Source organism: Juglans microcarpa x Juglans regia, chromosome 4S, assembly GCF_004785595.1.
Source record: "Juglans microcarpa x Juglans regia isolate MS1-56 chromosome 4S, Jm3101_v1.0, whole genome shotgun sequence".
Lineage (NCBI taxonomy): Eukaryota > Viridiplantae > Streptophyta > Magnoliopsida > Fagales > Juglandaceae > Juglans > Juglans microcarpa x Juglans regia.
In genome coordinates, this window is record NC_054601.1 from 20,059,233 (window position 1) to 20,068,858 (window position 9,626).

Consider the following 9,626-nt stretch of genomic DNA (forward strand, 5'->3'; position numbering starts at 1 on the left):
ATCTTAACATGAATTATTTGATGGGATGCCTTATTTGAAGATAACGTTTTCTCTTTCAATTCAACCTTTAGAAAATTCAAATTTATTGACTTTTGGAAGCTCATTAGCTGGCCTAAAATTCTATTCCAACACACTTTAATACGCTTCTCCCCCAATGTGCCGGCGGCCTTGCCGCAATGATGTGTTACTTTTCCACCACCTTGCCTTTGCTGAGAATGAGATTCTGTAAATCAATGTCATATTCATTTTGAACGAAAATTGTCTCCATGCTATTTATGATACTCTAATGATGTATGCAAAAGATAAATAATTAAAACCAATAATTATAGTTAAATTGTCTCCATACTATTATTTATTATGCTCTAATGATGTATGCATAAAATAATTAATTAAAAATACTGAATATAATTAGAGTAATACTAGATATGTTTTTAAAATGAGTTGTGCTACACAGAAATCTCACAAATTCAATATGAAATATAAGGATAAAAAAGTAAAATCATATATTTTTCAGTGGTGTGCAAGGTGTGAGACTCATGTCTAGAATTTTTTTTATTTAAATATGCAAGTCTAGCATTTTTTTTAAAAAAATAGTATGATTTATTAATAAATGGTTGTTTTTTTTCCTTGAATTTTAAATTTATTTAATATTTGCTTTTTAAAAAAAATCTATGAGATTTGCACGTTTTATTTTCTAATATTTTTACTCCTTTTTTTTCTGTTCATTCTGAGTAGAAAAATCTTTAAAAATGTACCCTACGTTAAATCCGGTCCAGATACATCAAAAAGTCTACGTGGCAACGAAGAAAATCCATCTGTTTGGAAACTCAAGGGGCCCTGGAATGGCCCGAATTATTAGTTATACTGGTGGCTTCCATCACCCGTGACATCAACCTTTTTAAGTCTTTAACACGTTACCATATTCAATATGAATCTAGAAATAAAAAGTAGATTCCTGGAATCTAAATTGACAAACGTGGGCCTCGGGGCTGAAGATCATGAGCAGTGTTCAAGAAATCGAGGCTCCTCTCAGTAAGATTTTCCATTATGATTCTCGTTTCTTCTCTTGGTTTCCATTTCATTTCGATGGTTCCTCTGTTTTCCATACGCTGAGCTAAGCGCCAACTCTTTCACTTATTCACAGTTCAGAAGAAGCAGACCAACCGACCAAAATCCTCCGATTCGGTTTTACCGGAAGATGATTCTCACGTCGAGAACTCTCCCGTAGAGCAGGTAGCTCTCACGGTTGCGGTCACCGACGACCCCTCTCTCCCTAGTTTCACCTTCCGGACGTGGATTCTCGGAACACTAGCATGCGTCCTCCTCTCCTTCCTCAACCAGTTCTTCTGGTACCGGAGAGAGCCTCTGTCAATCACTTCGATCTCGGCTCAGATCGCGGTCGTCCCGCTCGGTCACCTGATGGCCTCTACGATGACAGACCGAGTGTTCTTCAAGGGGCGACGGTGGGAGTTCACGCTGAATCCCGGTCCGTTCAACGTGAAGGAGCACGTGCTGATCACGATCTTCGCCAACTCCGGGGCGGGTAACGTGTACGCGATTCACATAGTTAGCGCCGTCAAGATTTTCTATAAAAGGAGTATGTCGTTCCTCGTGGCGTTGCTTGTCGTTATAACGACGCAGGTGTTGGGGTTCGGGTGGGCCGGGCTGTTCCGGCGGTACTTGGTGGAGCCCGCTGCCATGTGGTGGCCCCAAAATCTCGTGCAAGTCTCGCTATTCAGGCATGTTCTCTGATCGTTCGACCAAGTTTCCGTATGTCTCATCATAAAAGTAAAAAAATTGAGTTGAGATTTGCAATCTTAAGTTATATCTCATCACTCATGCACGTGGTCGTGGATTCTCGTTTTGCAACCGAAATTTATTATTTTAGGCTTTAGCGGTCAAACTTACAAACGTTAAACCGGAAAATTATAGAAAAATCAAATTATATAAGGTGGATGGTATGGTATGTGCTATGAACACTTTCAAATAGTATTACTCTATTTTATGATAAAATTAATTTTTTAGTCAATCGTGTTATCTATAGTTTTTTACAAGAATAATTCTATTTAACATCTACACGCCATTCTTTTTTTTTTTGTCCTTTTTCCCATACTTAGAATAATTCTAGATTTTTTTATTAATAAAGCAACTGTTTTTTTCATTTTTTTTTTTTATATAGTACTTAGCCGTTGTTATAGTCAAAGATGTCATCTTGCATGTATTATGAATTCACAGGGCGTTACACGAGAAAGAGAAGAGGCCTAAGGAGGGGTTAACACGGAATCAGTTCTTCCTCATCGCCTTCTTCTGCTCCTTCGCTTACTATGTCTTTCCAGGCTACCTATTCCCGATGTTAACGTCTATTTCCTGGATTTGTTGGGTATTCCCTACTTCCATCCTTGCCCAACAGCTAGGCTCAGGACTTCACGGTCTTGGCATTGGTGCTTTGGGTTTTGATTGGTCCAGTATATCGGCTTACCTTGGAAGTCCACTTGCCAGTCCATGGTTTGCTACTGCCAACATTGCTGCTGGTTTTGTGCTCGTCACGTATGTTATTACCCCCACAGCTTATTGGCTTGATATCTATAAAGCCAAGACGTTTCCCATATTCTCAGAAGGGCTTTTCACTTCTAGTGGCCAAAGCTACAATATCTCAGCTATAATAGATTCCAACTTTCGCCTTGATATTGATGCATATGAGCATAAAGGCCGTCTCTATCTATGCACCTTCTTTGCTATATACTATGGTATCAGTTTTGCCTGCCTTGCTGCCACTGTTGTTCATGTGTTCCTCTTCCATGGAAGGTAAACCAAACTTTTCTGCTTGAATTGTTTGTTTAAAACCTGTAACTCACTTTCTTTGATTGTGGTTAGATGGCCTCAGTTGGTTGCACATTGTAAATTATAGATAATTGTAGCTCACATTTCCTCGATTGTGGTTAGATGGGGACATCACTTAGTTGCATTTTATACATTACAGATAATTGTTGCTCAGATGTCCAAGACTTGCACACCAATTAGAGACTTCTACTCTTTTGCCAAAAACTGATGCTTAGTGGCAATCCTTCAGGTTGTCTGCGTACGTAACATCCAGGGGAAATGAAGACTTGGATGTCCTCGAAAGGCTATTTTTCAGTAGAAGAACAAATATTAGTGAATGTGGTACTATTATCTTGAACATCTAAGACGTTTGAATAGTGAAAGTGTTTGAGAATGTTTGTGAATAATAGTGAAAATGTAATAATAGAATATTGAATAGTAGTGAAAAGTAATTAATAGTAATAAAAAGTAGGTGAAAAATAATAATAAAATAAGAAATAGTAATGAAGTCTTCTGAGAGTACCCAGTGCAACGTACAAGCAGCTCTGTACATGTATGAGCCATATGGGCCTTCTTAAATTGTTTCCTAGAAAGTCAGTACCATCTATACCAGGAATCGCCTCGTATTATCTACAAGAGAACTGCATTGAGTATGTTATGTTAACCACTTTCAAGTATGAACTCACAGTCCTCAATAAAGTTGAATTTAAAGTTTTCTGCTTGTAAGTCAAACTGCCTCTAATTTTTACATAAATATTGTGCAATCAATGAGGCAGGAGGTGAACTAGGTGTGCATTGAATTATATACAGTATGTTGCACTCACAATTTCAAGGATATAGGGAAATGTGGCAGCTAAGCAAGTCTGCTCTCCAAGAAAAGAATATGGATGTGCACACAAAGCTCATGAGAAAATATAAGCAAGTTCCTCAATGGTGGTTCATATGCATCCTTTTGATCAACATTGTGGTGACCATATTTATTTGCCAGTACTATAACGATCAACTCCAATTGCCATGGTGGGGCGTCTTGCTAGCATGCTGTATTGCCCTATTTTTCACTCTTCCTGTTGGAGTCATCAATGCCACAACAAATCAGGTACGTGTCTGGACACGTTTCACAAACTGTGCATTTACTTTGACTATGTAAACTCTCACAAGCATATTTCATATTTGAGTGCTGACTTGGGGGTGGTTTTATCTTTCTATTCATTTCCTATAATCAAGTCTAGATGAAGCTCATGAAAAAGTTAAACTGTGGTCTATGAACTCTTCCTAATGTAAACTTGTGAGCATGACATGCACTGTTTTAATCCTTGTGCAAAAGAGAACTATATCTCCTGCATGCAGTTACTAGTCTTCTAACAGGAGTAAATCTTTCACTTGGGAGCAGATGCCATCCTTGAATGTGATCACAGAGTATATTATTGGGTTTCTATATCCTGGGTATCCTGTTGCCAACATGTGCTTTAAAGTTTATGGCTACATAAGTATGAAACAGGGGATCACCTTTCTGGAAGACTTCAAGCTTGGTCATTACATGAAGATTCCTCCGAGATCAATGTTCGTGGCGCAGGTAACTATCCTGTGCATCCCACTTCCTAGATAGAAATGGAAAAGTGTTTCATCAATCTCGATACAATAAAATTTATAATCATCGGTCTGATCCCTTAATCACATCAGTGATTCTTTTCAGGTGGTAGGTACTTTAGTAGCAGCATTGGTGCATTTAGGGACGGCATGGTGGCTTATGGACAGCATTCCAAACATATGTGACAGGGAATTGCTTCCAGCCGGCAGCCCATGGACTTGTCCGGGTGATCATGTATTCTATGATGCTTCTGTCGTATGGGGTCTGATTGGGCCTCGAAGAATTTTTGGAGATCTTGGGCACTACGCTCTCATCAACTGGTTTTTTGTAGCTGGGGCTATAGCTCCAGTCCTAGTTTGGCTTGCACTCAAGGCCTTCCCCCACAAACAGTGGATTAGACTCATCACTATGCCTGTGCTCTTAGGGGCAACAGTGAACATGCCCCCTGCCACTGCTGTCAATTACACCAGCTGGATTCTTATTGGTTTCATCTCGGGCTTTATTGCTTACAGGTATTACCGTGAGTGGTGGAGCCGCCACAACTACGTGCTATCCGGGGCACTTGATGCCGGATTAGCCTTCATGGGAGTATTGTTATACTTGTGTTTTGGGATGGAACATATCAGTCTCAACTGGTGGGGCAGTGAGCCCGACGGATGTCCGCTGGCTTCTTGTCCAACAGCCAAAGGGGTCATAGTGAACGGCTGCCCAGTTCTGTGAGTGATTTTTTTTTTTTTCCTGTTTTAATATTATCTGAACATAGGAGGAAAAGAAGAAGAAGAAGAAGAAGAAGAATTTATTGATCTTTATCATCTGGTAGAAATGTAAAGTACAATAAATATAGTGGAAGTTACGTATCATTACTATGAATATTGTTTTTCTGACTTTGTTCTGCATTGCGGGTGGCAATGTCGTTGAGCAATCAGCCGTGTTTGATACAAAATATAAGTATTATGCAGCCACTCCTTTCTCATGCTTTTCAATGAAAAGGATGAGAATGGTGCAATGATGCAACTTCAATACAACAGAAATTGAAAGGAAAAAGGGAGGAGGGAGACTGGGAGAGAGAGAATGAGGGATTGTTCAAAATCTCCAAAACCCGACCCGGAAAGAGTGGCACATCCGTTTCCGAGCCGATCCAAATACGTGTTTGTTAAAAACAAAAACACAACCGGGTTGTTCCATTAAACATAATAGTAACAGGTGAAGTGTATAATTTAGGGGTGACAATTTGTATTGGTGTATATTATTTGTATTGAGTTGAGTTACAAGTATTTGATCATATGGGTCAATTTGAACACAACTTAATTAACAGACAAAATTCTAAAATCTTAATACGATCTATATAAATAATTGGTAGCACGACACAACCCACATATTTTATTTAATAATTAACTTTTATTAGACTAATATGAGACCAATTTCAATTAGTTTAACCCGTTTCATATGAGGAAGGAATAAAATATCAAGCTCAAAGTGGTTTTCTGGTTTTCAAGGCCCAGCACGAGGGGGATCTCATCAGGAAGGAAGTGAAAAAGGAAAAAGAAAGAGACAAAAGGCTGAGAATGGTGTCAAGATGTTAGGAGGAAAAGAGGGGAGGAGACATAAATGAGAGGTGATGTGACATAAAGGAGGGGACAGAAGATAAAAGAGGGGAACCATACAACTTCATAAACTTTTGGCCAGGCTTCTCCTCGGAGACTTGTTCTTCTCCTTCACCTACTTCGATCTCACGAGAGGGACTCTAGCAGCAAGTGCTCCACTAGAAATAGAGCTCTAATCTCCATTGTATAGCGATAATGAGAGACTGTAAAATAAACATATTATAGTGGACTCTCCCCTCCCCAAATCTCTGTGGACGTAGGCCTAGTGCTAAACTACATAAATCTGTATGTTTTTCTCTATTTATTTTCTTTATACTTATTTACTACTCACTGTAATGGAAGTGCGCACGAACACTATACAACCGCATCGGACCACCATCGGGAGCTCCACATAACACTGATCGAGGCCAAGATAGCCATAGCGGGCCGATAATAATTATTTCTCTCATTTCGGCCTGTTGTGCCGATTTTAGGTGTTAACAATATGAACGAGATTAACTTGCATATTTATTTTGATACAATTAATACAACTTCATGTATAATACAATAATAAATATATAAATATTTCATAAGTTCAACTAGATTCATGATACCAAACCCTATTATTTTGTTAAATATTGGTTACACATTTTGACCTGTAATTGACATGTTTAGTAATCGTATCTTATAGAATCAACTTGTTTAAACCCATGAAAAATCATTTATATTAAACACAAATTCTATTATTTAGTGTTATATTTATTTTGAATTAACACATCGTGTCATATATTACCATTCTTGCTGTCTATACTCTAACCTAATGTTAAATGATTTGTTTTGTTCTTAGCTCACTTCAAGAATCAAAACGGGTGGGAATAAAAACCTCCCGACCGCAAATTGGATTGGGTTGAAACAAAAAGCTATAGTTGTTGGGTTAGGTTGACAAGCATGAGTATTTCTTTATCAGAAAACTAGAGGGATGAGATGGTACAAATCTCCTAATAATTTTAAGAATCAAATACGTTGATACCTAATAGTAACAATAATCAAATCAAATTCTTAGTTTAATTTTATTTGGAACATATTACAAACTCAAAATTGATAATGATAATAGAGTAAAGTTTTTTAATTAATTTTATCTCTAACATTCAAGACGATATTTGGGTAACGCTTGTGTTTTTTGTTTCCTCTTAAGAAATAGATTCGGATTATATATATATATATATATATATATATATATATTTATATATATATTAAAATAAATAGTATTTTTATAAAATATTTTATAAAAATAATATCACTTTATAAAAATTTATTTATTTTAAAATATGTATTATAAAATATATTGGGTGATATCATTCTTCGTACTCATACAAAAAAATCTCTGCCCTAAATTCACTCCGCTTGCCAAGATTAAAATTTCTAGAGTTTTGCTAGATACAATTGAGATATGCAATCGGGTGGTAATCGGGCTATATCTGACAGTTTATGTAGAACAAAATATAATAAAAAAGACAAAAATAAAAAGAAAAAAACAAAAAGAAAGAAATAAAGCTCATCGTAATCAGACCTCTATAGTTTTTCTGGATAAGTTATTTTTCTTCCTTCTTTGTATACTGGCCCGTGCATTTATCGCAAGCAACTCTCTCTCTCTGTCTCTCTCTCTCAACCTTTCTTTTCTCTCTCTTAATTTTTTTTTCTCAACTCTCTCTCGCAACCTGACTCTCAATGTCTCCATCAAAACCCCAACTTCACCCAGTTGCAGCAGATCTTCTCTCGTCTAGGCATTGGTTTTTGTTTTTCTCATGTAATTTTATTCTTTAATTGTTTTTGTTTTGTTAAGCATTATTAATAACAAGTTAGCAAGTTGAAAAGTACTTGAATGAGCAATAATTGATGCAAAATGGTGGGCTGAAATGCCACCCCAAGTAACATTTCCAGTATTTCTCAACTATTTTGAAAATAATGTGGGTTCACTTCCTTCCATTAGGAGCACTGAACAAGAGAAGAAAAATGAAACACAAGAAGTCCTTCATCAAACCCAGACTTAATAGCATCTATTTTTCAATCAAGAGAAGAAAGTTTTTTACAGGTGACAACCCAGAGCATGAGAATAAAAGCAATGTCAAGAAAATTGTATTGAAGAAAAAAGCCTATTTACATCTCCATCTTTAATTAAAGATAAATATCTAGTTGTTAGTGATTTTTTTAAATAAACTAGCCGTTCAATCTATATTCGTATACAAATACTCGAACTTGATTAAAAAAAAAGGGGAGAATTACAACAGAAGATAATATTGATAGAGAGAAAAGAAACGAAATGAAGAGAGAGGTAGAAAGAAAAAAATGAAAATTTTATTTAATGGAGGCGCCGATTGGAAGCAGCCGGTTCCACCAGCGGTTCCGACAAGTATTTTTGAAATTTCTGTGGCGGCGGAGAAATTCCAGATGTTTAGGAAGTCAATGGCCCCCACTGTAGCCAGCAAGCGTTCCACCATTTCGTTCAGCTTGCGTGGTCCCAGCTGTCACAATTTTCCTCCATCATCCATGACATCAACTTTACATGCAATCATTTTGCCTAAGACTTAAAAATTAATAAATCCTTTCAAAACTATTGATTGGGGGCGGCTGACGAGGGAGACGGGTGAGGTAGTTTAAGATGAGATAATTTTAAACGTATTTAATAAAATATTATTTTTAAATATTATTATTATTTTTAAATTTAAAAATATTGAATTATTTTTTATATTTTAAATAAAAATTTACAAAATTATAATAATAAAATAAAATGGACTGAAAATATTTCTATATCATACGGTATTGAATATTGAGAATTTTGAAAAATGAGAATCGAATGGATAACGCAAAACGTAAAATTATCTTTCTGTTTTTTGTCTTTAAATGTTTTTTAAATCATTTTAAATATCTTTTTTAAAAAATTATAAATTAATTAAAAAATACTTCATTAACTATTAAAGAAAAAAAATTAAAATAAAATTCGATAGAAAAAATCGTTGACAAATTCGGTGAGACTTGGGAGAGTGTTTCTCTTTAAAAATAAAATAAAATAAAATAAAAAATAAAAACCTGATACAGCCTCCAAGGATCTCATCGAACAATTAAAATTTTTTTCTTAAATATTTTGTTAAACTCCTTAAATATTTTTTTACAAAAAATATTAATCACAAATTTATTAAAAAAATCCTTACGTAATTATTTAAAAAAATAACACTTGCCCATTTTTCTTAAAAAAATCACCACTGCCGGATCACCTCTTCCTCTTGGCCAAATTTTGTTTCGCATTTTATTTATATATGATTTGCTTGCTTTAGAAGTTTTTCTTTTTAGGATACGTTTGGTTATTAAATCTATCTCAACTTATTATTATATATTTTTTTTAAATTTTAACATAAAATATAATAAATTAATTAATTTTTTCAAATATTAAAATAATAATAATATTAAAAAATAATATTCTAATAATATTTTATCATTTCAATTTAATTCAACTCAACTCAGTTCAAATATTTTTAAAATTGTGTTTTTATTAAATACTACTAGTGTTGTTAATAAATAAGATTACTCCGACAAATCACTCAATATCAACTTGATGAAATATTAAATTTAGTTCAATT

At 35.2% G+C, this 9,626-nt stretch overlaps 1 protein-coding gene across 1 annotated transcript; it reads left to right on the forward strand.

Moving 5' to 3' along the window:
* The first annotated feature begins 874 nt into the window (after window positions 1-874).
* LOC121262475 (oligopeptide transporter 7-like) lies at window positions 875-5,295 on the forward strand. Its single transcript, XM_041164961.1, has 6 exons — window positions 875-1,032; window positions 1,145-1,739; window positions 2,236-2,805; window positions 3,661-3,916; window positions 4,211-4,393; window positions 4,514-5,295. Exons 1-6 carry the CDS (start codon window positions 999-1,001, stop codon window positions 5,126-5,128), a joined length of 2,253 nt encoding a protein of 750 aa, XP_041020895.1. The 5' UTR covers window positions 875-998; the 3' UTR covers window positions 5,129-5,295.
* The last annotated feature ends 4,331 nt before the right edge of the window (window positions 5,296-9,626 follow it).